We start from the raw sequence: 26,721 nt of genomic DNA on the forward strand, positions 1-26,721 counted from the left end.
TGTCCGTTTTATGTTTTCTTTTATCATTTTCACTCATAATTCTAGAAAAGTGGGGTCTTTGCGGATTTGGGACCCATTCCTTTGATATCATACTGCGACCGGTGCCAGAGAACGGCTTCGTCTACACATTCGGACTGTGATCACATGACTGTATGCAGCTTGGATATAGTTAATGCAGTACTCTTGACCTCAGCAGTTGGGGCCAAGGGAATAGGGTGCCAGCAACCGATATATAACACTACAGAAGGATATGGTACCACTTCAGGTGTGTGCAGTGATCCATCATCAAGTATTCTACAGGAGGGGTGCAGGCCGACCTAGACTAACATGCTTACTCGACTATCGCCTCATGCACCGCAAAGTGTGTCGTCTAGGAAACAGCTAATAGTGCATTAAATGTTGATATCGTCCCTTTTTCAGTTTTATTCGCTATGTGAGCGCCCGCTTATGTATGCGTGTGTGTATGTGTGTGTGTAAACCTTTAGGAATATTTCACATATTTTTTCATCCACATTCTAATAAACAACAGTGTTTTGCAACAAATTAAAACACAGAAAACAGAGAACACCAACAACAGGTGAGCTATACATTAAAGTTATACAAAAACAAAACAAAAAAACAACTAAAAGTTTCACAGACGAGGAGAAAAGGGCTCGTCGGGATGATGATGATGATAGTAATAATAATAATAATAATAATAAGAGAGGAGGAGGGTGCGATGATAATGAGGATGAACAAAAATGCCAGCTAAATCGCACGTTTTCATATTCACTGGCGTGAATCGTATCCATACGATGGCGAAATGAAAATTTAAAAAATAACAATTAAAAACAGGTTGAATGATCAGAATTGGTGAATGTAACAGGCCAGTGCAAACAGCCTTTGTTTGGACTGCAAAAGGAGGAGCGTCTACCTGCAGGAGAAGAGGAGGGCATCTTTATTGCTCGGTGGTACTTGCTGATTTCCAGTTGCACTACGATAATACTGACATGCTAAAACATTGAGCTGCAGAATGGCATGGTGGGTAAAAATGGGTGGGATGTGTGTTGTAAGGAGTTTAAAGTTTTTAATTCCAGTTTAGATGACAACTTAAATGCTGTGTACATTCCCTTTCTTTGAGTTCATCGTCCTACATTCCGTGTAATGTGTCTTTTTTTTTCTTTTTCAGTCCATTTCTGTTCTTTTTTTTTTTCTTAAATATTTGGCCGCCGTTTTCTTGGCTCGTCCGCCCCCGCCACTTCGCTTGGCTTATCCCGGCTTCACATTCAGCAGAGGTTGTCGAGTGAAGGTCGTGTCGTGGCGGGAAAAAAACATCAGTTGAAAAGAAGTTGGGGGGAAAAAAAGCTGCATGCGAGAGAAAAAGTCCAAGACTGGAGCTCCCTGATCCGAGGATAGTTCGGTAAGGTAGTCCGGTGTGAGCTGACTTTGTTTTTTAAATATTATGACCAGTCATTCAACATACAGTATAGGAGGAGGAGAAGTAGAAGAAGAAGAAGAAGAAGTAGAAGAGTACATTAGTAATAAATCCGATTGCCGATCACAGTAGCCCCTGACTGTTTGGCTGGTAAGAGAGTAGAGGAAAGTAGAAGAGGAAGAGGAGGAGCAGCATGTATTTTTTTTTCTAAAGATAAGTGTCACGATACACAGCTCTCATTAGTAAGACCTACAGGTAATAATAAATAATAACGTAGCAGTAGGCTAATCATTCCCACACTGAGTTAGGTCACAAACAAAAAAAGAAATTTCTGTGAGATTAAAAAGTGCAGAGATGACAGCGAGGTGATGCCGCTCTGTTCCTCTTCCCTCCTCCTTCCACTCGAGAAGAGTTTCAGCGCCAGCAACGACAATCATGTTCAGTCCGTGGGGAGATGTTTAGACAGGAGGTGGAGGATTGGGGAGGTGTGTGGGGGGTTCCCTGTTCAGCGAGTACAGTTTCCAGCGACGCAGCACTATGGCAGGGTAAGAAGAGCTGACTCTGGACGGATACATTTAGGTTTGTGTGTGTAAGTGTGTGTTTGTGTTTGTTAATGTGTTACACGATGAGTGGTCCACGGCGAGGGTGTTTAGGACTCTGGCCGTCCCTGTTCTCCGCCCCCTGCTCCTCCAGGTTAATATTGCTGGTGGAGGTGTGGTGGGGGAGGGGCTCCAAGACAGGCCTGTAGCCCCCGAGGTACATCAGACCTGAACAAGGAGAAGACCGAGAAAGAGAGAGAGAGAGAAGAGGGTTATTCTGTAAAAAAAAAAAAAAGTCACCAAGATGAAATTTACCTGAGCTACAAACGAGAAACAGCGGCAGGAAAGCAATAAAACGATATATTATATTAGCTCATTTACAGATTCATCCATATTGGCGTATATGTTGGTTTATAAATGGCAGGAAATTGAAATACAGAGATGTTTGTATTGTTTGTCTACCAGAGAGCATTGACAAGTTTATTTTTCAGCTGTTGAACGTCCTGCGCCAAAAATTTCTTGGTCAAATTCTTCCAAAAAAACCAAACTAATTTATGTTTCAGTTTGTGTAAAAACGACAAATATCAGAAATCTGCCACAAAGAAACTTCCTGTATCGGTGAAGCTATAAGACCATTAGTTTTCTGTTAACTGTAAAGCTGAAATGATTCATCAGATAGTCGATCAACAGAAAATTAATCAGCAACTATTTTAAATAATTGATTAAATGTTGAAGTTCAATTTAAAAAGCCCAAAATGACCTTGTTCAAACTACTTAATTGTGAGGATTTGCTGCAGGTTTTTTGTCTTATATGATCCTTCACTGAAAGTTTTTTTTTTTTTCAGACAAAACAAGCAATTTTAAGATGTAACATTGGGCTTTAGAGAATTGTGGCAGACTTTTTTCGACTTAACAAACTGCAGATTCATTTATAATGAAACTAATAGTTATGTGCAGTTTTTATTTATTTATTCATTTAATTGTTTTCCTTGAGCATCAGACAGGACGAATTTGTATGATGTTGCACATGTGCAGTGCTTCATTTCGGAGGAAAACCGAACAATACATTTTTTGCCTTCTCTTTACTTGTTTTTGGCATCTACGACGTGTTTGTTCCTTCTGATCCATCCTGGTCCATGACAGACCCCCTTTTGTCTAAGATATGGTGATCGGGAATTTAAGGACAAACCCAAATAACCAAAATAACATGCAGTCTGAACCTGGAATTACTCAAACATGGACATATATATAAGTGGATGTGACCTCGGGGGCAAAAAATGAACTCAACCCTGTGACTGGAACAGCTTTTTTAATTTTAGCCCCTCAGCTCCTCTGTTCTGACTCTCTGAGGTGAACGTTAAGGAAAGCATTACATCTTCAGATGACAGAAAATACCCTGTTATCTCGTCCACTTTGAACGTCTTAAGGTGTTTAATTAATTGGGTGCCACCACTTCATCATCAGTTTCTGAGGGGAGACGTTACATACAGTCATTGTATGAATTGAGGTTAAAAAAAAAATTGATTAACAGTGACATTATTAACATCTGAATTCATCAGAGTTCAAAATTATCAGGACAAATTGATCCTCCCTGCATGAACAGACTCATCCAAATACTAAATCACAGCCTACGTACAAAACAGGGTGGGTACGATTTAATCATTAAGAACACAATTTCTTTGGTGGAGAATCTCTGAAGTTTGTAGTTATTGTCTTATTGACTGATTACGGTAATATTCTGATCATTTTGATTCATTTTTGTATGATTTAACAAATAAGTAATGATAAGTAACAACCCACTGCCTCAGAATAACAACCAGAAACAATTCAACTTTTGGGACGTAACGTTCATTACTGATAAGTTTTAAATCTCAACCCGGGGAAAAATGTGAATTATGGATAAAGAATCAGCACTGAAAGTTACATTTACTGTGCGACTGGAAAAGTAAGTGTGATTATTGCAATGAAGATTCTGAGTGGTGAGGAAACGATTATTACTACATAAAAAAAGAGGGAAGTCAGGTCTTTCTACACAGCAGTCAGTGATGGCTAAATCAGTGAAATGGTGCTAAATTATACTGTAATTTGTAGGAGAAAAAAAGCAAATATAATTTAATAATGAAAATGATTCTACACAGCTAATCTAAGCAGTTAGACAGTTAGACAAAGACAGTGATTGTTATGGTGCATAAAGGATAAAAAAAAAGACCCTGATCTACCATCTAGCCATCACTCCATACCTAGTCCTCAATGTGCACTGGGCACGACTCCTCATCTGTCCATCCGAAAGACGGCGAAAGAAGGAAAAGAGACAAAAAGAGAGGAGATGGAGAGAGAGAGAGATGGAGAGAGATAGAGATGGATAGAGAGAGAGAGAGGAGGAAGGCAGGAGGGAAGATGTCCATGAATTGACAGCAGAAGATACGAAGAAATGGTGAAAAAGGGAGGGGAAAAAAGGAGAGAAACAGAGAGATAACAGAACACTTTTACGACACACAAAGAGAAAACATGTCACCACATCCACAATAAAAGACCGAAGGAGTGATGTAGGTTCAAGGGTGATGAAGAGGAGGAGGGAATGGGAGGGGAGGGGGTCAGGATTTGGGAGGGGGGTCAGGTGAGCTACGAGAATGATGCAGAGCTAAAGGTTGTGAAGGAAATGTGTCACTTATGAACTGAAATTAAGTTACATACATTTTAAAAAATATAATAAATTCTGAATAAAATCAACACCTTTGGCTCTCATCACAGTAAACCACCGAGCGTTAGGAGGCGGGGGGAGGAGGGTTTTTGGGGGAGGACAGGAGGTGGTCATGATAAGGGGTGTGTGTGAGGGGGTGGATGTGTGTATGTGAGGATGAGTTGCAGATGTTTTGGCAAAAGCGGCTCGGAGCTGGCAGACGCTGAACATGAACTTCAACTCGTCGAGACTCTTTTATTCTCTAACACTCTCAACATACGGACAGAAAAACACGACATGCAATAGACGCACTCGTCAAGATAACACACACACACACACACACTCACTCACACACGGTCACACACACACACACACACACACACCCAGGGCTTCAGCTGAGGAAGGGAGAGAAAGGAGGAGAGAGTGTGCACAGCTAACCAGTACTGAAAAAGCAATGAAGCACCACAACACCAAAGGACAGGGATGAAGAGAAGAAGGAAGGCTCCGGATGTCTTCATGCTGGGAAAAGATGCTAAAACACTTCCTCTGTGATCACTACGATAATCTCCCCACTTAAAAAACTGTTTTAAAAAAAGTTCTCTCCTCTCTTTCTTTCTATCTTATCTCTGTCCTTAATTCCTCATGCACTGCTGCCTTGTCTTCCTTCGCTTTTCTCTCCTTCCCCCCCTCCAAAACTCTCATGCCCCGGTGTCCTCAGCTCTCATCGGTCCATGTTCGAGAGGGTGCCACTCACCGGCGAATCGGCTGTCGGGAGCCTGCTCATTATCCAACCCCAAAGAGGGCGTGTCACAGAGGGCGACGCCCTGATTGTTATTGGCCAACTCTGGACACCTGCTCCGCCCACCTGCAAGCGAGGGCAAAGGTCAAACAAGAGCAGCCACGCACAGCAGGGAGGGAGTGGGACGGACGGACGGGCGAAAGGGGGAGAAGGAGGGAGGGAGGGAGGGATGCTGTCGGAGGTGGAGGGGTGAGGCCGGCCATGCTGGAAGGATAATAATATAAAATTTCTACACCAGAATAATGTGAGTCTAATGTACACATGAGGTTTAAATGAACACAGATGTTTGGGACAGATGTTATTTTACTTAATTACTTTATTTCATTGGTATGCATGTGTGTATTTATAGATTTTTTGTATTTCCTTTTTCCTTTTTTTCCATTTAAAGCACTTTGTAATCTTGTTTTGATACATACTATATAAAACTTTCTTATTATTATCATCAGCATCTTTTCCTTCATGCTCATTCAATCAATGTGTTTATTAGACCTTCTTTGAGATGGTCATTGTATTAGATCATCATCATGCTGGTACTTTTTATTTGGACTATAGCTTCATAGATAATAATAAAGATAACAATTTAAGGAGATCCTCCAAAACATCACTCTAAAAGAGAAACTGAAAGCATTGAACTCTTTCTCTAAAGTCATCTGTCTTAGGCATCTAAACTCACTTGTGGATGCTGCTATTGATATTAAACTGGAAATTAAATCATAGATGTAATCAGTTTTTCCATTCATTTTAATTGTTTCTAAACTTTTTTTTCAACAAGTAAATCATGTTTGTATTAATAACTTAACATAACTTAATTAACTTTCTGTTTATTATTTTTCTTGTTTCCATGTATATCCATGTTTTTATTTTTGGTCTTATGTGTCTTTATCAGACGAGGCTTCACATTGAAATGCAGATTTGTCGAATAAAAACATTTAAAATTTGACTTTTTCATGTTTTTAATTATCTTGTGTGTCTCACCTCGTTTTCCTGAATTTTTTTAGAGGAAAATACACGAGCCACAGTTCTGCCTGCTTTGTGGGTTAAAGTGAATGAACCCGTTTTTAAACATTTACTGTATTACTATAATATTTAAAGGCACTGTGTTGACTTTTTGACCACTCGTAGTGTTAGAGAACAATGATTTTCGGTCCCTGATTTGTTTGTATCATCAGGACACGGGCGATGCCAATACAATGTCCTTCAATACGTTTCAAACTATTCTGATCAATAGCAAACCTAGACGTAAACAACGCACATAAAAATGTTTTAAAAATTTGGTGTTGCAAATGTTTTAGAAAGAATGAAACACCTTGAGCATGTTTATCATTTATCTCAAAGATAAACACAAAGTGTTTTTCATGTGTAACAATAAATATCAACTCCACAGAGCAACTCTAATTGTCTTAACTTCTTAGATTTGCTCTACATCCCACATTACTTCATTGCAGTTATTTTGTACTCACATTAGTGGCTTACTCAGTCACAATCCAGTTCTTGTGAGAATAAATCTAAGAAGCATTCGTAGATTAATTAAATTAACAGATTTTGTGTTTTTTGCTTAATTTTGGTCAAATGCTGCTACATGTGCACATATTCTCATTTTATTAGCTATCAATCAACACATAGGGGATGATTGTCAACCTTCTTTGTCTATATTGTCCTTAATTAGGTATATTCTAATATAAACTCTATGAATTAGCATGTATGTGCCTTTTCCAGCATGGCCAGATAGTAAACACTGACATGTGTAACATGTGCAAGTGCCTGCATGCCTGCAGCAAGCCTGTGTGTGTGTGTGTGTGTGTGTGTGTGTGTGTCTGTGTGTGTACTAATGAGGCAGAGATGACTGAATGATTGGCAGCTCAGCACAGACACATAGACAGGGCACATACAGAAGCTGTCTGGCAGCGCTGGTGCAGATGCACACACACGTGCGTGCAAACATACATCCTACAGTGCATGTGCACATTCACTGTCAGGCAGCACGGGTCCGCGTGTCTCCTAAAGGACTGAAAGGTCATTCAGTGAACTCACAGGTACTCAGAGATTGTTTCAGTCTGGCCCGAGGTGTCAGGACACACACACACACAGACACACACAGACACACACACACACACACAGGTCACAGAGAAACTTAACTAATTTACATAAACACATTGCAAACTGTTGTCTGATGAAAGGTGACCTTGTTATGTTTGCTTCAAGCCCTACTGCTCATTGCCTCACATTCACCGTACACCACAACACTCAATGTCTTTTCTTTCACTGACTTCACACTCACTCTCTCTCTCTCTTTCTCTCTCGCTCTCTCTCTCTCTCACGCACACACACACACACGCACACACTCACACACGCGCAGGGACATAAACAGCATTCAGTAGCAGTGCAGATGGAGCGTGTCAAAGCTTTCACTTCATGATGCAGCAGTTAGAAAAGCAGTTGCATATTGCAGAGCTTTGTGAGCAAAAACACGTGAATGATTTACCTCCGACAGTAAAAACACAAACATACACATTGTAAACATAAACATTTATGCAGAAGTGCAAATCATGCATATGCAAGTCATCAATTAGCCTGGTGTGCAGTAGAACCTCATCTAAATGACCCCGGATGCTCGTATGTGCTCACGTCCTGTTGTGAGGGAATTGATTGATTGGAGATTAGACGATATTCATTACAAATGAGTCAATTACTGGCCATTAAATCCATCAATTAGGAAACACTGATTGTAAAACAGGAGAGGGAAATAAATAAATGTCAGTTTTCTCTCTGCCTGGGGCTGGATCCTCAAACACATTACACGTGGGTCTTTTTTCCTTCCAAAATGAGTCTAGTTTCACACGGAGAAAAAACTTGACTCTGTGATGAACAACATATCCAGGAGGAGTTAACCCCTGGCTTTACAGTAATATAATAACTATTTTCCGTATTAAGTGCTGTAAGAGATCATAATTTGGCATTTAGTAATTACATAGCACTTCCTTACCACAGTAACACTCTCTTTTCAGCAGACTGTGGTGGGAAACATGAGTTTGGGGCTGGGTCTGGGGGTGAGGGAGGATAGACTCAGGTGACTCTAAAGTTGTCTACATGTTGTTTGTAAGCCTCCAATAAAGTAATTACTTTTTCAGTATATAAATCAGTAATTGATTATTTTTCAACACTCACTTGCAGTGATTTTGTTTTTCATGTTCTTTTTTCCTGACTTTGTTTTATGAAGCTCTGATTTTTTTATGTTTGCAATGCACCATAAATGTATCCACTGCAGTTATTTGGAGCTCCATGAGTCCACCATGCGCGCTTTCTCTGGAAACAGAACTAGTCACACTCCAAGTCTTGTGAGAATTAACATAAGTAAAAATTGTTGGATGAACAGATTAGATATTTTTTGATGTGTTTGGTGTCTTTTGATGAATTTTAGCCATTTATGCAAAACCCCTTCAGACTTTTAGTTTTAAAGCTGCTACATGTTCCCATATTCTAAAGTTCTCTTGACTTTACTTTTATAAGACTCGTCCAGTTTCTCCAAGAGCTACAAAAGGTTGTGTCCTCCAAATGCAGACAAAGAGAAGGTTGCATTTTTTTGTCCGCATTTGGAGGAGACTTTGAAATAAACTGGTCAGTCTTGTTGTTAAGATGTATTTGTTCTAGAAATGCAGACTTCTGAGGATTCAGGACCTGAGCTGGTAAACAGCCTGAGGCGGTTAATGTTCCTGTCTCCTTTAAAAAAAACTCAAGCCTGACTGTGGTGGGACTCGGTCAAGCAGAAGTTATTTTCTCAACTAAAACTTTAATATCTACACATTTTTTTTAACATGTATTTGAGTTCGAATGAAAATCTGAGCCGATGCTTCTTGCTGCAGAAAGATTTTTCTGGATCCTTGCAGAGGGAGAATCAGGGATCAGTATTAGACCGACCTCATAAACAGGCTGATCAGAGCATCCAAAATGAGTTTATTTTCACTTCAGCATCTCATTAAAGTGGGTTAAACCATCACTGTGAGGTAAAATGAGGTTCTAGTGCACACATATGAGAAGCAATTCATTCACATCCTGCATGTTGTGGTGTTTTCAGCCAACGTTGCGTGCATTTTAAAAGGGACTGCCCCACCTAGAGGACAAAACCTGACACAGGATCCCTTTATGTTTTATGGAGTGTCATAACTCAGCCATGATTAAAAAAGACTTACTGACAGCAGCAGTGTTTTTCTTTAGTGATTATATTTGCTCTAGCGGTTTTGTGTTAAGAGCTCTTTTTTTTACATGGACTGAGAGCAACAGATGCAAAGGGAGGTGAGAGGTAAGGGGTGAGAGGTGAGGGATGGTCGCCATAGTTACCTTTTCCATTAGACGGGGAGGAGCAGTCCTCTTCAGTGACATCATTTCCCTGTAGAAAAGAGAGAAAAAAAGGGTTTGTAAGAGTTAAATAAATATATAAAATCGGCATTAATCATAATATTCCCAGCAAACAGTCACCTCCGAGTCCTGGTCCTCGACGGCCACTGAGTAGTTTTGTTCCTTTGGCTCCTTGGAAAATTCCTGAATGAAAAAAAAAAAAGGAGACAGTTCAATCAGCATTTAAATTCCAGCATCTTAAAGCCAATTTCTCCTCCATCCATCCATCCATCCATCCACACTCACCCCGTCTTGCTGCGAGGGTCCTCTGCTCTCCATGGCTGCATCTTGGTTCTCCTCCCCTTCTTCAGCGTCTCCCCCCTCGTCCCCCCCCGGCTCGCCTTCTGCCCCGGCCAGGTAGGACCCTGACATGGAGGACATGGTGTCAGTGCTGATGTGGGAGTGCTGCGAGTGGGACGAGGCCATGGACATCACTGACTGGGCCAGGCTGCTGCTCACTGGGTCTGGCAGACAGACGGAGACACACATCACTGTCTGGCTCGGGTGGTCGGAGGATTTGTTTGTTCGGGTTGCCAGATGAGATTTTAAGAAAAAAGACGTGATCTCTACTCTCATAAAAGCAGAGAACTTAAACGGTTTATTGTACGTTACTGAAGAAGAGCGAGAAACTGACAAGAATTGAGAAAAATGTTGAGTTAAAACCACATTTCTGTGAGCTCTGTTGCTTTCAGTCACAAAGATGCTGATTCTTGTCTCATGTTGTGAAAAAATCTTATGAAACCATTCTCCATCTTTTTAACCCCTCACATACTGTTCATATTCTGACTCATAATTAGTCTCTGCATCAATTCACATTCATAAATTCACCATCAGTCATTAATAAATGTTTGATTAACCCTTAATGAAGCTGAGCAGAATGAAGAGAGCAAACAGAGTGTATTATATTTAATTATGGGGGGAAAAAGACATTCACAATCACTGTATATGGTCCAGGAGAACATTTTATAGAATATGAATGATGATTTTTGGCGTTTTTAATAAAAGCAGTTCAAATTTGGACATTTGCATAATCAAAAATGTGTATCAGCTGTTTGTATCAGATGCACAAAACTTAAAAAATGATACATCATATTTCCCTTTCTTCCTATATTCAGGGTCTCATTAGGAGAAGTCCACATAAAAGAAACGCATATATGGTGTTTTTACAGTTCACAAATGTAAAAATGAACAGCATGTAAAGGTTAAAGGAAAATTTCAGCCTAAAATGATGTGGGCTGTCGATACACTTTAACACTTTAAACCCATAAAATTAGGCAACAGGTAACGTGTTTTAAGCCAATCAGAAAGCTAAACAGAGATCCCACTCCAATAATATAATATTTCTTGAGTGTCTGTCAATGTTTTTTACAAGATTTAACCCAGACATCTGTCAGAAGCACAAGGCTGAGGTCTTGGCTACACAAAGATTAACTTTGCAGAAGAGGATAAACATGTTTGAAGTAATTTTTTCAGTGAGCGTTTCTTTCCAGCTGGAATTAGTCCTCTCTTCTTGTTTGGTGCCAGAAAACCATCCAACAGATTTCCCATAAAATCTGATCCAGTGGCACCGATGTAAAATGCTGAGGTGGTGCAGGCTTATAATTTATTTATGTTAAAGTGCTCCGTGCACCGCCTTTAACTCTTTGCTTTTAGTGCTCTGGCTACATTTCAGAGATGTCGAATACCACTTTAAGAAAAATGTTTTCTTAATCTGACATCTGAAACAAGGAGAAACAAACAGTATATGAAGTGCAGCCTCGATTTAATGTTAGATCATATAAAAGTAAAAGAGTACAAGCACGTATGAATCTGCATTAGCTCTTTTCAGACATGGAAAATATATAACAAGTGGTAGATTCTTGTTAATCTCACAGAGGGGAGTTTTACATTAATGTTCTTTGCAGCTTTGCTCAGACATGACAGGACACGTATGAAAAGAGCCACGCGTGATATTTAACACCTGGTACACATGAAGATGTAACGCTGCTGGAAAAGAGGGATGAGTTGAAAATTAATCAGTGATTCATTTATAAAACTCACTTTTCCCATGAAGCCTTAATTAAAGACCGTCGTCAGCAAAGAGGAACATTCAATCCTATTTTTCTGCTACTAAATCTCTTATGAAAAGGTGGAGAATGCTGCTGCTATAAATTCTGAAAATGCACAAACATTGAATGACAAGATGATGTATGTAAAGTGTTTTGCAGGATATTCATGCATTTAACCACACAGTTGGGATGGATGGAAGATGAAAATAAAGGGAGGAAGTGCTAATCTAATCATTATTATTTTCTTGTTGCATTGTGAAGGGAAAATGATTTTATAGACTGATCTGATGTGAAAATGATCTCCACAACAACTTAATGTTTCATTCAAAGTGTTTTGTGCTTCATTAAAGGCATTAAAAATAATCAGTGATGATTAATACTTTCCCTTCAGGAAAAGACACTTTATAACATCCTTTGTTGAAGAGCTGCAACAATTAATCAAATAATTAATTAATTGCTGACAATTAAATTAATCTGCATTATCGTTCAGAGTCCTTTTTTAAGAGGAAAAAATTAAGTAATTGACAGATTAATTGTTAATGACAACAATCGTTAGTTGCAGCCCTACATTGTTCATTGCTACTTCAAATATGTGCATTCATGTGTGAGCGTGCCTGTGTTCATGCATGTTTGTGTGTGTGTGTGTGTGTGTGTATGTGTATACCTTCAGGGGAAGTGATGGTGGAGGAGAGCGGGGTTCCGGTGCAGGATGACTGGTCGATGGCTCCAGACGAGGAGAGAGTCAGGTTCTCGCTGTCTGGAGTCACTCCGCACTGTTAAACAATGAGAGCAGTGGTAAGAGAGGAGCTCACAACACCACATAACCCCTTCACACACACACACACACACGCACACACCTCCTGCTGACCCACAGCGAGTTTGTGGCGACAGGCTTCTGATTCACTGCAAGACTTCTCATCCTCCTCCTCAGGAAGCACAGAGGAATTCTGGGAAAGTGACCTGAAATATAAAACAATAATTAAATCACGAAGGACAAAAATAACAAGAATGGGTTTGATGTACCAGTAAATGAGATTGAAAAACATAGAAAAAAAACCCCAAACAATTACATTTATCGTAATTTTCTTTCTAGAACATTTAAAAATCAGATGTAGAAATCAATAATCCGAGTGACTCGGCTTATTTTGAGTTCAAACAATAAAACCATTTGATATATTTTTACTGACTTTGAAGATATATGAGTAGAGAATGAGCAGCTTATTTGCATTTTCTCCCCATTCTTTCTAATATGTGAAGCATTTTCTCAGTTGTGCCCACCAAATTAACTGTAACCTTGCAGCAGAAAACACATTTTCAGATGCACAAGGGCATAAAATCCAAGTGAAAAACTCCCAAAAAGAATCTCTGCATTAGTTTGAACCTGTCTGGAGTCCTGAAACACTACATTGATTTTAAAATACATTCCTATGATTTTACGATAATGTCTGCACCTTCCTCATCCAAGCAGCATTTACTGTCACTAATACTTAGTGTCCGGCCGAGTCCGGACATGCAGACTCACTTCGAACCACTCTTCTTGAGTTTGAGTCCCTGACTGGAGTTGGAGTGGTCTAGAGGGGAGGGGGAGCGGGCCGGTGCCGGGTGGGGCTCACTGCTGTAAGGAGGCAGCGCTCCAGAGACGTGGCTGGGACCCGAGTGGAGAGGAGGAGCCACAGAAGAGGTGTTGAGGGGGCCGTTCAGCGCTTCCAGGAGAGACACCACCTCGTAGCCTGGAGGGATGTGCTCCGACGCCTGCAAACACGGGCGCAGAGGGGAGTGTGAGTTTACTGAGACTTGGGCATGCTTGGTTATGTCGGATAATGTCGTACCGAGTGTTCCTCTGAGTCGGAGGTCTGGGAGGTGATGACGGGGTTAAAGCTGGTGGGTGACAAAGGACTGAGTTTCTTCCTCATGGCTCGGATCTGCAGCAGAGCTCTGAATGCTGAAAGAAAAACAAGTTGAAAATAATAAAAGAGGTTTAAATAACACGCGTGTATCAGAACATTGCACACTGGCGAAGGCATTTACACTTACTGAGAAAAACTGATATATTTGAGGCAACAATTTATAAACAGCTAAAAAAAAAGGAGGAAATTGAGGAGCTAATAAAAAAAAAACACTATCCATATTAGGCAAACAAAGGTCTAAAATATAGGAGATCTGCTTCATCAGTTTTAAAGCAAACAAACTGGACTACGGATGTAAATTAGCTCAGCCACATCATCTGATTTGTGTACAGGAAGTATTTTTTCTGCTGCTGAACTTGAAAACTGGTTTAAGAGAAGACACTTATGCAAGCCTGTATTCATCCTGCAAAAGGAACACTATGTCCTCAGTAAGTGTGCAGAACAGTGAGTCCTTGGGATGCAGCGTTCATCAGTTTTAAACATCTTTTTTTCATGACTTTTTTAACTCACGCAGTCTGCAGATGGGGCAGCAGTTGGCCTGGTAGCGCAGAGTGTCTGCACAGGCGTTGCAGAGACACAGGTGTCTGCAGGGCAGGATGAGTGTGTCTCGCACATCCGACAAACACACCACACACTCCGCGCTGTTGTCGCTGATCTCATCGTCGGCGACCTGTAGACAAAAAACATCGAAACATCAGAAATAAATATTTTTAGCTTCAAAGACCGATGGTTACACATCCGTGTCACTTTTGATGCACTCAAAGAGGAGCGGATGTCACTTATTTACCTTTGATTCTTGGCTGTTGTATTTGTTCTCTATCCCATAGATCTCCTGCAGTAGATAACTCACTCCATCCACCTGGGAAAAGTAAAATGTTGAAGAATAAAGGAAGCTGGGTCTCACGGGCCAGACGTAATGTTCAAGGGGGAAATAAAGCTTTAATGTATCTTTTGTCTTTTCAAAAGCATAAAAAAAATGTAACACAAAAGGTGGAAGGAAGGGAGGAGAGAGGAGAAGCAGGCGTATTCACCACTTGTTTCTGCTTCAGAGGCTTCACACAGTAGCTCCCGTCCATGTGCTGCCAAGGAAAGCAACAGTTAGGATTTTGTTTTATATTAAACATCCTTTTTGCATTTATCCTGGATACACACACACACACACACACACACACACACACACACACACACACACACACACACACACACACACACACACACACACACACACACAGTATACACACACACATAAAGTATACACATATTTTGGGAGCAGAGGCTCCCACAAGTTCATAATTGCAGCCACCATATTAAATCATCTCTACTTATAACTTATAACCGGACACTAATATGTAACATTTTGATGTAATACACTGATTTGTCTGTGAGGGATTTTCTGAGCTGACTTCAGACATCAGAAAACTCATTTGCCCAAATTCCTCCAAAGCAAAAAAAAGCTGTGGTTTTCATCTCCAAAACATTATAACTTCATTAACTCAAAAAGTATTTTCTGAAATAAAAAATGTGTTGAATTGAGTTGATTGAGGTAATCAGTTCAGTATGTGTCATTATGTGCTGGTGAATGCCAGTATAAAAGGTCTCTTGTTGCAAACTCAAGACAGAATAATGGAGGCTCTGTTCACATGAGAAAATTGTTTTGGTACAGACACAATTACTCAAGCAACAGAAACTTAATTATTCAATCAATTTTGGTAAGTATTTAACTGTTAAGTACTTCATTCGGGGAAAAATGCCAAAATATGCTGATTCTAGCTCTTCAAAATGTTGCTTTTCTCTGGTGTAAATCATTACAAATCAAATATTTCTGAGATTTCAGCTGTTTATCAAACATAAAGTAAAATGAAGACGCCGCTTTGGGAAATTGAGATGGACATAAGTTTGGTTTGGTTGTAATCTGTCATAAAACAACCATAAAACAACCAACACGTAGCACACTTTTCCACATATGACCCAAGAAGACTAACACACAGAAGCAAGCAGATTCAAACCATAAACATAAAACATGGATAGAAATGCAGAAACACCAAACAAACTAAACTGAATAAATTATTTTTCATTCTTTTCTGGTATTTTATAACTGAAGGATGAGGAAAGATTGATCAATAATGAAAGTATTTAGTAGTATTTATACTGTTATCGTGTAGTTGCACGTGATATCCTGCTATTCCTCCTGTCTGATTATCACAGTAACTCTATTAAAAAGCTTCATTTTTACCTTTTCAAATGTAGCCAGCAGAATATGAGAGTGTCCCAGATGTTCTGCAGATATAAAAACAACAGACTTTACTTATAATTCTGCAGCTCTACATTCAACCTCAGGCCATCCGAGTGATGAACTAACTCGCTCACCGTCCCCTTCGTCGACCACAGCCTGCACCACCATGGGGAAGACCTCTTTGTCCATATCAAACAGCAGCTGAAGAGAAATAAATGAGAGAGAGAGGAGTTGTTGTTGTTGTTGTTATCTGTTCTGCATTTCAGCCTCGTACAGGATACTGTGTCTCAGTATTCATCCGCCAACAGACGGGGTGGGGTCAGTACCTCCTCGTCGGCCCACTCGCTGAGGTTGACGGTGTGTGAGGGCAGACAGAACTGCTGGCAAACGCCCCTCTTGAAGTGCACCGTCTCAGACTGCAGAGAGCTGTCCTGCGGCAGGTAGCTGCAAGAAGCACACAGACACAAACACATAATATCAGCTGCAGGTTGGTCATTTCTGTTTAATTTCGCAGTTACTAAATGTTGGATACATTTTCTGGGCAGTAAACCAAAGATGCAAAGATGTTTGATTCTGTGTGAGGTGGAGCAGCATTGGCTTGTTTACCCTGATTTAAAATGCAGATAAAGTTGAGAACATAAAGGACTCTTTTTATGGACAAAAATAAGCTCACAGCAGCTCTTTATGCAAGAAATGCAAATACTGGTGATACAAGGCATATGTGATATTTATGAAACCAGAGTGTCTGCATCAATATTTATGGAACATATTTCTCTCCCATACCATCAACTATGTCTATAAATGATGACTAAAGGTAGCAGATGCCCCTTGTTTCTCTTGGGATGCAACAATTTGATTTTTTCTCTCTCCTGATACCGATTTCCTGATCTGATACTAGCGCTCTCTTTTCCCCACATTCAAAATCTATAAACTACACTGCTTGGAACTGATTGGGATCATATTTTTGTAATGCAAGGTAACATGAGGCCAGAGAGTCTCTGCTGCCTTCTGTCTTTGCATAAACATTGAATTTAACATGACATTGATATATTTAATGTAGATCAGTCACGTCCGACCAATAAGCACGCTGCTCAATAAGGTCAGTATCTGTCCTGATATCCATCTGCTGGATCAGATGTTTGCATACCAACTTTTCACTTGAGTAAACAGTGTGAGAGTCAGTATCTTACAGGGGAGTGTTCAAGCATGTCCAGTAGACACACTGACAGTCCAGAAATAGTTTAAAATATTCATCTGAAATAAATATTATTTTCTGATTAGGGATCATCTCATGCGACTGCAGACTCTCAGTGTCTAGCAAACAAATACTAATAAAGCTTTCAAAGTCTGTTTTGAGGAGTCTTCACAGATTCAGTATGATTTAAAAGATGGAAACTAGACAAGTTGTATTATAATAAATTGAAAAGTATAGATACTGACGGTCCTTATACGGGGTATCTTCACATTTTTTAAGAACAAATTTAATGACTTTTAAGACCTTAATTTAATACCTCTTTAAGGAAAAAATAACACCATTGCTGAGACATTATAAAGGATTTTACTGTTGTAGTGGGTTGAGTTGGAGCTCTTTTTGAAGTCATTTATATAGGACTGCAATTCATGATTAGTTTCATTATAGTTCCAACTGCTGATTATTTTTTAATTTAATTAATAAGTTGATTGGTTGGTTGTGTAAAATAATTAGAAAATAATGATGATAATGAAAAATAACAAACTGAACAAATATAATTACGCTCAAATCAAATTTAAAGCCTTAACTCCTACAATTCAGGACATTTTAAGATATTTTTAGACCTTGAATATCAAAAACTAAAGTTCAGACATTTCAAGACTTGAAAGAAGGATCTGCGGGGACTCTTTTACATAATACAGAAAAAGCTGAGATGTCATTCGTTCATTCGGAAACTTACACTGGCACTCCATTGTGAAACTCCTCTATGGCCTGGTAGTAGATGGTGATGGCTACCTGCGTGTCAGCATCGAAGGTGAACTCTACGTTGTAGCAGGACCTGTTTTTAACCGCCGCCTCGTCGCCCGGCAGCTTCAGGTCCTCGCTGCATCTACAGTCCAAGGAAGGGAGGAAGACATGAACAGAATCAAACACTGCTCCACCACTGTGTCATGAACTGTACTGAGAATCATTTTATTACAACCTAACTCAATGTACAATAATGGGACAACTTGTGTAATACTGCTTTCAAGCTGCTTTTAAGTGTTTTGTGTGTCTATTGTACAATTCAGGCAGGGCACAGCAAATTTTGTTGTTGGTCTATTCTATTCTAATGATTATGGAGACGCTTTTCAAAGCCTCCTCTAAACTCCATTTAGTAGATTTTGACTCATGGAGATAAAAAAAAAAGGAAATAAATCTAATTATAATCAATTTCAGGAATGAGACAGTGGATTATTTATTGTTAGAATGTATGTGAGGTAACATAATGACTATATGTCAGTAATTAACAAGATTTTGGAATCACATTTTTTTGTTTTATATAACAATGTTTTTCTATTTTTAGCGTGCTTGTCTTTTTTGTGTGGGTACGAGACTTTGCTGTGCTTGTATTTTTAGCCGACATTCTGTAATTGGATGTTATATGTAACACTTGTGACTATGTTTTGTTTTCATGGCTACGCCTGAGGAAAAATAAAAAGCATGATTTGACGTCATCCCCTGAATTAGCTTCTGTGGTTTGCTGCCTAAAAATAGCAGAGTGGACATAAAATTAGACAACAGTGTGGAGTAATGAGAGGTTATATATATGTGCTCAGGTGGATGGAGGTGGAGGAGCGTACCGTACAAGCCGCAGCGTGTCCTTGCGGATGTTTATAAGGCTTCGTAACGTCTTTACTGGTTCCTGAGGTGGAGGGGCTGCGTATGGGAACTGAAAACAAAACAAAACATATTATAGATGTAAAATACATGTTATGATACTGAAGAATAGCCGAATTCAGCTTCTCTCGACCGCCCCGACATTCCTCTGGTCACCGCAGGGAAGTCGGGCTCGCTAGATGCTCCCGGTTTCACCTCAACTTCATAGAAAGTGTTTTCGATTCGTCAGCATAGATCTCGCCGGTGCTGACAAGTGCTGAGCCAGAGTGAAAAAAATCTGCTCGGATTTTATCTTTCCAGGGACAAGGCTGACACCTCAGACAGGGCTCGGCACATTTCTGCACACACACACACACACACACAGGGGCCGCAGAGGTGTGTAAAACGGTTCAGGGTCAAACAAAAATCTCTCTTTATATTTCAAGGCTGGTTAAAAAAGGATCAGATGGGGTGAGGTTTACCACATCGGGAGAATTTTGATAGCGTCAAAGTCGCAGATAAGGATGTGAAATATTAAAACTTGCTGCTTGTCTCGAAATAAAATCAAACATGCTCTAAAAAATTGACTCGCAACCTTTCAACTCGGCCCAGTCTGTGGCTCCTTTGTTGTGTGTTTGAAGCCAGAAGTTGCTGACTGTGCGTAAGGAGAGCTGAAGTGGTTTGAGGATCACTGGAGGAGAAACATGCAGGATGTGGTCAGATACCTCCACACTACAACCCCTCATCTGTGCATACGTGTGTGTGTGTGCAGAGTGTGTGTAAAGTGTGTGTTTGTGTGGCTGTGAATGGCACCATATTCAGTCCTATTACACATCTGGGGCTCAGCGGGAGTCACGCCTGTAAAACCACACAAACAAACACACATACATGGAGTAGCAGATGCTGAAAAAGGGGGCCATTCATTAAGGAAACTCAGGGGGGGCAACAGTGTAGGTCTTGGAAAAAAATGTATCCTGAAACATCAGAGCTAACCCACCCAGAGACACTGAAACACTCTGTACTTCCTCTCAAAAAAAAAAGGTTAGACTGCGTTCCTTTAGACGAGTGTTTTATGTAAGAAGACGCTGCTCGATAATAAATTGAACAGAAGGGGCTCATGAAATAGAAAAAAGGAAAAAAAAGAAAAACATCTTGCGCAGCCCAAAGCTTCTGGCAGGAGCTACAGGAAGAAAAAAAAAAATCACTAAATATAGCACCTCCATTATCATATTTGTCGAGCGGTGCAGGAGACCGAGAACACAACAACTGCGGTCGGGTTTTATGATTCCACAGCACCATCTGCTTAGAGACCGCCACACATTATATAATGCTGCTAAAGCTTCAGACACACGAACCAAAATGAAATGAAAAAAAAAATCACCAGCTGAGTTTTTTGTGCCCACAGGAGGATTATAAACACCCGCATAATCGGGAGAAAAACTGCACTCCTAATTTTAGCCTCTAGTCTAGACAGAAACAGCAGTGTGACTGAGATTAGTACACAGAGAGAGAGAGAGATAGATGCGATGAACGAGTCGCTCTATATCAGCCACCTAGTTTTCTTCGCTTTTTATTTAAATTCTCTTTTTTTTTGTGACACTTTAACTCCCTCCAAAACTCTTCCCTTTGAGTCTCTTCTCTCTTTCCTCTCCGGGCTCCAGCTCCTTTTCATCTGTGGCTCTGCAGTTTAACCTTCATGCTCAGGATTAGGATGAGCGTACCCTGCGGAGCGAACTTATCAACCTCTCTCTATAAAGGGGGGGTGGGGGGGCTGGCAGACTGTCATTTCATTTTTAATTAGTTTGACAGGATGAGACGTTGGGAATAAATTTCAATCAGTGACAGTCTGAAAAGCTTGTTAATTGCCACTGCAGGAGACTCGGCTTTGCAGGAATGCAGGAGAGCTCCCGTTTAAATGACAGAGTGAGCTTTTAATCCTGAAACAAAAAAAATCAATCAAACGGTTGATCAACGCAAAATTAATCAAGTCAACTATCAAGCCAAAAAAAATCCATTTTGCTTCTCGTACGTGCAGATTTGCTGCTTTTCTTTGTTTTATATAAATAGGGCTGGGCAGCATTTTAAAAATGACTATACCAGCCGAGTACTTCATTCAATATCCATCATGTGAACCAAAGTATTAAATCCTCCACATCTAAATGATTTGATTTTTTTACACAAATGCATTTTGAAAGTCTTCACATTATGAATATTTATTAAATATTATTCACCACCACAGACGGGTTGTGGGCCAATCACATGTCGTGTTTTACTTTAGTTTATTTTGCTCACTGAACTCAAACACACATGTACAAGCAAAGCAAACAATCATATGTCCCCCGTTCCTTGTTCTTCATCTCCACAAGAACTGGTGACAAGCCAAAAGGGGTAAACAAAGGTATAAATAAATAAATAAATAAATAAGCGTTAAATCGAAGAACGTTTGTGTTGATCAGCTGTGAGCAAGTCCGTACAAATAGTCAGATTTTCTAGCTCTGGCTACAAAAAGGATCAACTGCAGGTATCGTTTGACGGGAGACGCTTCGATACTACTTGGTAACAATTTATTTCGGTCGATACCTCAAAAGTATCGAGTACTAATACCCAGCCATGATCGTAAACTGTATATATTCAGGTTTTAGACTTTTGGTTGGACAAAGAAACTATTTGAAGACAAATCCTGGAGCTCTGGCTAGCCTGACCTACTTTTGTTGGAGCATGTGCGCACCCTTGTTCATCTGGGTAATTTCTTTAACGTGGAAAGTGGCTTTCTGGCTTCATGCACCACAGAACGACTTTCACAGAAATTAACAGGGCCCCGCCTCCGAAGTTGTATCCAGTTCTCTTTATACATCCATGTCTACTAGGCCTGTTACGATAACTGCTTTTGTTGGACGATATATTGTCTCAGAAATAATCGCGATAAACGATATCATTGTCATTTTATACCACTGATATAATGAGAATATTACATCATAATAATGTAAAGGGGGGCGGGGGGTGGGATTGGAGAGTGAGAGCTACACTTTTTGACATTTTATAAACTAAACTCCTTTTTAAACACATTTACTAACGTGTGAGAATACCTACCGCTACTGGTCTGGTCCCCAGGAAGTTAAGGTCTGTGTTTTCCCCGAACAGGTAACCCTCAGGATGGGTGGAGTCAAACTTCTCTCCGCCCATGATGAAATGGCTGGCGAAGTAACTCCCTGCAACAGAGAAAGTCACTTTAAAAGACGAGAAACTACAAATGTATACGTCACATCATCACCTGAGATTACAACAATAGTGACGAAGACTTTACAGGATATCTGTACATTTTTAAAGTACAAATTGAATGACTTTTAAGACCTTTTTAATACCACTTTATGGAAGAAATAATACCACTGCTGCTTCTTGTATTAAAATTGCTCTGCAAACAGTAGCAGAGGAAGTATTTAAATAATGTTACTTCAGTAATAGTATGCATTACCAAGTTGTACATTTTTCAAACAAGAACTTATTTAATGCCTTAACTCCTACAATTCAAGACATTTTAAGACTTTTTAAGGATCCGCGCGAACCTTACTTTAGAGATGAGCACAGTGTGTATGCGCCATAATAAACCATTAATACATTTTGTGCATCATAAATCTAAATTTCATATTCTGTTTGCAAATCTTACATCCATAAATAATCATCTGTGTTTTGAGAGAATTTTGACATATTTAGTCCATAAAAAAAAAAGCAATGGCGTTGACTCTGTCTCTTTAGCTTTCAAGACTTGTTTTTCATAAAACAAATAAAAGTTTCTTCAGTATGCTTAAAAAAATACAGGATAAAAATGTATAAATTTGCTCCTGGTTGAGTTTCATTCGCCTGGTTAAAGACTCTTAAATCGTTGTTCTTGTCTCTGATTTCTTCAGCTGTCCAAACAGGAAACATAAAAGCAATTTTAATCTGCTTATCAGGCGGGATTTGTTATTTTTATAGGAATGCTGAATAATTGGAAACTGGTGACACTCTAACCCTTTTTTTCCCAATGTTTATAAGATTTTCGGGCCCAATAACAAACAAAATGAATGCTTAAAAACAGATTTTCATTGCTTTGCGAGTGTTTTTTTGTTTTTTTTAGCTTCTCCGTGTTGCAACATCCACCCATCTGGCACTTCACTGGCATAAAACATTTACAATTCCCTTTAATATTTGAAACGTTTAACTGGTACTGTCATCCACAGAGACCCCCCAAAAAAATCCCAAACGGCTAGATCTAAAACATCACAAACAGCTAGTTTACTTTACAGATGCACAAAATATTCCTGTGATCTTTTTAAGTTTAGAAATTACAGGAAAATGTGGAGTTGTTTTTTTTAATTTTTTTTATTTAAAGAAGACAAATGGGGGTCACCTTGTCCATCTGTCTACCATGACTTCAGGTTGGCGATAACAAGGCTAAATAGACGTTCTGCCTTTTAATTACCGGTTGTGCTAATATCATAAGACTATAATGGTGGTTCATAGTCTTTAAATACATGCTGGACAGTCAAGTGATGTATCTGCTGGGAGGACATCTAGTCTGGCATTGCTGATCTGAAGCAGGTCCTGTCTTGTTTCAGGCGTGGGGGACAAAGTGTTTTGGATGCTTTGACCTTACACACACACACATTCACACAGAAGAGAAATCCATAAGAGAACAAATCATGAGCTAAAAAAAGGCCACCGATGACGACACACACACTCTCTTTCTCTGCTTTCATCGCTTTAATATTATTTACAGAAGGTGGGAGAGGTGAGCCAGGCCCGGGCTTTGTCACCAGATCCCACAGACAGGAACTGGGGCTGACAGATCGGTTTCACCACCACCTCTTCCTCCTCCTCCTTCTCCTCCTCCTCCTCCTCCTCCTCTGCTACCACCACCACCACCCTCACTCCTTCAGGCTGCAACCAGGACTGTTATATCACAAATTCATCCAGCCTGTGACTGATTCAGTCAAAGTGCGATGTGACGGGTGCTAACGGCGAGCACAAGTCAGCACTTTATCTTCCTTCCTCTCCTTCCTTTAGGGACGTACTATCGCCATAAATCTGAGATATTATTGTGATATCCGTATATAGCCTGATACATCGCATCCAAGTATAATAAAACTACAACTATATTCCCTGATCCAGTTTGACATCTCATTTTGTGAGAGGCTTTAATTTATTTTATGCCTCTGCTGCTTATAACAGAATTGGAAAGCAAAAGCATTATTTCTTCACAAGACCATTTTTTTGACGTTAATATTGGATTAAGGCGTAGACCCTGTTAGGGCACTGAACACTGTGCCGCAATCAGAAAATGTCACATAGAAAAATATTAACAAGATAGATTAAAAACACACACACAGGTCAGTCTGGGGTCCAAAGGACAGTCGGGTGAGCTGGGTTGAGGAGAGTAGAGCTGGGTGTTGTTTGACAGCTTGTGATTGTGGTGCCAAGAGAAAGACCTGCTGTCAAATACTTTGTAGAAAACTTTACCTACTTAAAAAAACAAGTAATTTTTCACAAATACACCCGTGTTAAAGCTATGTCAAAGCAAACGGTGGTGCAAGAACTTTAAATAATATACAATAGGACATTTAGAGCTGTAGCAATTAATTAATCTTAATTCTCAGATTCCAAAATGTGAATGTTTTCAGCTTTCTTTACTCTTCTATGATTTAAAAAACTATATCTTTGAGTTGTGGACGGTTGGTCATGAAAACATTAGATATTTCGAAAGCTTTGGGAAATATTAATCGTCTCTTTTTTTTTTGCAATTGTTTGACATTTCATAGACCAAATAACTAATCCGATAATCGAGAAAATAATTGATAATGAAAAATAATTAGTTAGTTAGTTGCAGCCTTAATACAATTACCAAAATTGTAACTTTAGTGAGGACATAACTAATCAAAGAATCTGTAAATAGGATTAAATATATGAAAAAGTATTCTGTGCTAGAAGGGTTTTAATACTGGAGGAGTAGTGGGAGGTCAATTTGACTTTACAGTAGAGCTCAAATATATAATTAATCAACAATTCATTCATTCATTCAGCAAAAATGCCAAACCCTTCACATTAACAACCTCTCTAATATGAGGATTTGCTGCTTTTTCTGTTTCATACCATTATAAAATGAATCTCTTTGAGTTTTGGACTGTTGGCCAGATGTTTTATTGCCTAATCATTGAATAATTTCATGTAAAAATAATCAACAGATTATTTGAAGATTAAAACAATGATTGGCTGCAGCAGTACTTCAAATAAAAACCTAATTTACACTGATTGAACACAACTATAACTAAGCATCTCCAGATCCCTTACATCTGCAATCCCAGCTGTCTCTGATACACATTAAATAGAATAAAACATTGGTTTAACATGTGTAAATATGCAAGATAGATAGTCAGATGGATTCAAAATACAAAAAAATGCTAATATGTGCCTGTGTGTTGCTGCTATGGATGTTATCCCTCCATGTAATGCTGCAGTGCTAGAAATAAATTATAATAAATTACCTAAAAACAATCATGAAGTAGAGGGGAGGGGCAGGACTGGCACATGTTAAAGGATAAATTACATGTTTTTCTTTTTAAATCTGATAAATCATGGAGGCTCCTCTGTCTCTCCACAGGTAGCTCCAGGTTAGAGGCTGAAATGTCCTACAGGCCTGTCAGCAACAAGGTATGATGCTGATGGATTTGATGGTGATGTCTGGGCTACTTTCCAATGCGTGCAGAGCAACAACAACAAAAAAACAACAATTATGAATAATGTGTGAATAAAAATTGGGGGAGCATGCATCCAGTCTGACCTGTTGTTGTTTTTGGTGACTTACCGGATTTTGGTGGATAACGATACACCGAATTGGACGGGATGTCCACTTCTTCCACGCCTATATTCTGCCTGCTGGTTAAAGCTCCCATTTCCAGTCAAATAATAAAGACCATACGGATTAACATGCATAACAGTTCAGGGCTCGCTTTTGTTTCACGGCGTCTCTTCACTCCCTCTCATTTAATCCAGTTCGTGCTGCTCTGTCCATTTTCTGCCGTGAATGTGACCGTCCACCGGGAGGATTAGTGGTTGTGGTTGTTCTCTGGCTGCTGCTTATCTATCTCCTCCTCCTCCTCCGGTGTGTGCAGCTCGTTTTTAGAGGCTAAAAACAAAAAACAGGCTTTAATAATGCCAGAGGAGCGTTGTCATGGTGGTGGTGCCACCGCAGTCGTAACAAGTCGAGCAATAAAGCATTAAAAAAAAAAATAAGAAAAAAATCTCTACTCCGGGCTTTAACGTTACTTCACCGTGAGGCGCATAAAATCGGCGGTGTTCTACATCGGCGGTGGTCGACATATAACCGGGCCCTGGTGGGTGTTGATCGGTGTATCCTCCCCGGTGATCGGTGTATCCTTCCCGGTGATCGGTGTATACTCCCCGGCGTCAGAGAGGTCGGTGGCTCCCCGTGACGTCACCACGGCACAAATCCGGACCGTGTTTTTTTTTTTTTTTTTTTTTTGCGCAGTCCTCCCTCTCTCCCTCCCTCTCTCCAACAGCAGCTACCGACCCGCTTTATAACGTGACCTTCCTCCACCGACTGCAGTACATCGCCCTCATCCTCCCCGATATATGTGTACAGCTGATGCCGTTATAGGCTCAATCATTTAGCGTTACCATGGAGACCCAGATGGTTGCTATGAAAGAAAGCCCAGATGCTCCCTATCAACGCTATTAACGGCTGATTTGAGCTTTTTATTTTTCGCAACAAGTTAAGAGTGATATAAATCAAACTATGAGATAAAAATATACCGTGATAAACTACACAAAATAATAGTTAACTCCTTGTGATATACCGATAATATAATGGTGTATTTATTTTAGG

At 39.7% G+C, this 26,721-nt stretch overlaps 1 protein-coding gene across 2 annotated transcripts; it reads right to left on the reverse strand.

The window, feature by feature from the left end:
• Positions 1 to 26,291, reverse strand: rnf157 (ring finger protein 157). 2 transcript variants are annotated; one of them, XM_062442324.1, is made up of 20 exons: positions 26,147 to 26,291; positions 25,681 to 26,001; positions 21,933 to 22,051; positions 18,827 to 18,915; positions 17,944 to 18,093; positions 16,339 to 16,456; positions 16,147 to 16,213; positions 16,013 to 16,056; positions 14,811 to 14,858; positions 14,567 to 14,638; positions 14,290 to 14,449; positions 13,702 to 13,814; positions 13,395 to 13,624; positions 12,730 to 12,832; positions 12,537 to 12,645; positions 10,071 to 10,288; positions 9,906 to 9,968; positions 9,768 to 9,816; positions 5,388 to 5,498; positions 1 to 2,181 (listed from the first exon to the last, which is right to left on the reverse strand). In XM_062442324.1, exons 2-20 carry the CDS (start codon positions 25,766 to 25,768, stop codon positions 2,033 to 2,035), a joined length of 2,100 nt encoding a protein of 699 aa, XP_062298308.1. In that variant the 5' UTR covers positions 25,769 to 26,001; positions 26,147 to 26,291; the 3' UTR covers positions 1 to 2,032. The 2 variants fall into 2 exon arrangements, with proteins under 2 accessions (XP_062298308.1, XP_062298309.1); XM_062442325.1 differs by lacking the exon at positions 5,388 to 5,498 and having other exon boundaries at positions 25,681 to 26,291.
• Positions 26,292 to 26,721: the final 430 nt, after the last annotated feature.

Source organism: Scomber scombrus, chromosome 21 (assembly GCF_963691925.1).
Source record: "Scomber scombrus chromosome 21, fScoSco1.1, whole genome shotgun sequence".
NCBI classification, from domain to species: domain Eukaryota; kingdom Metazoa; phylum Chordata; class Actinopteri; order Scombriformes; family Scombridae; genus Scomber; species Scomber scombrus.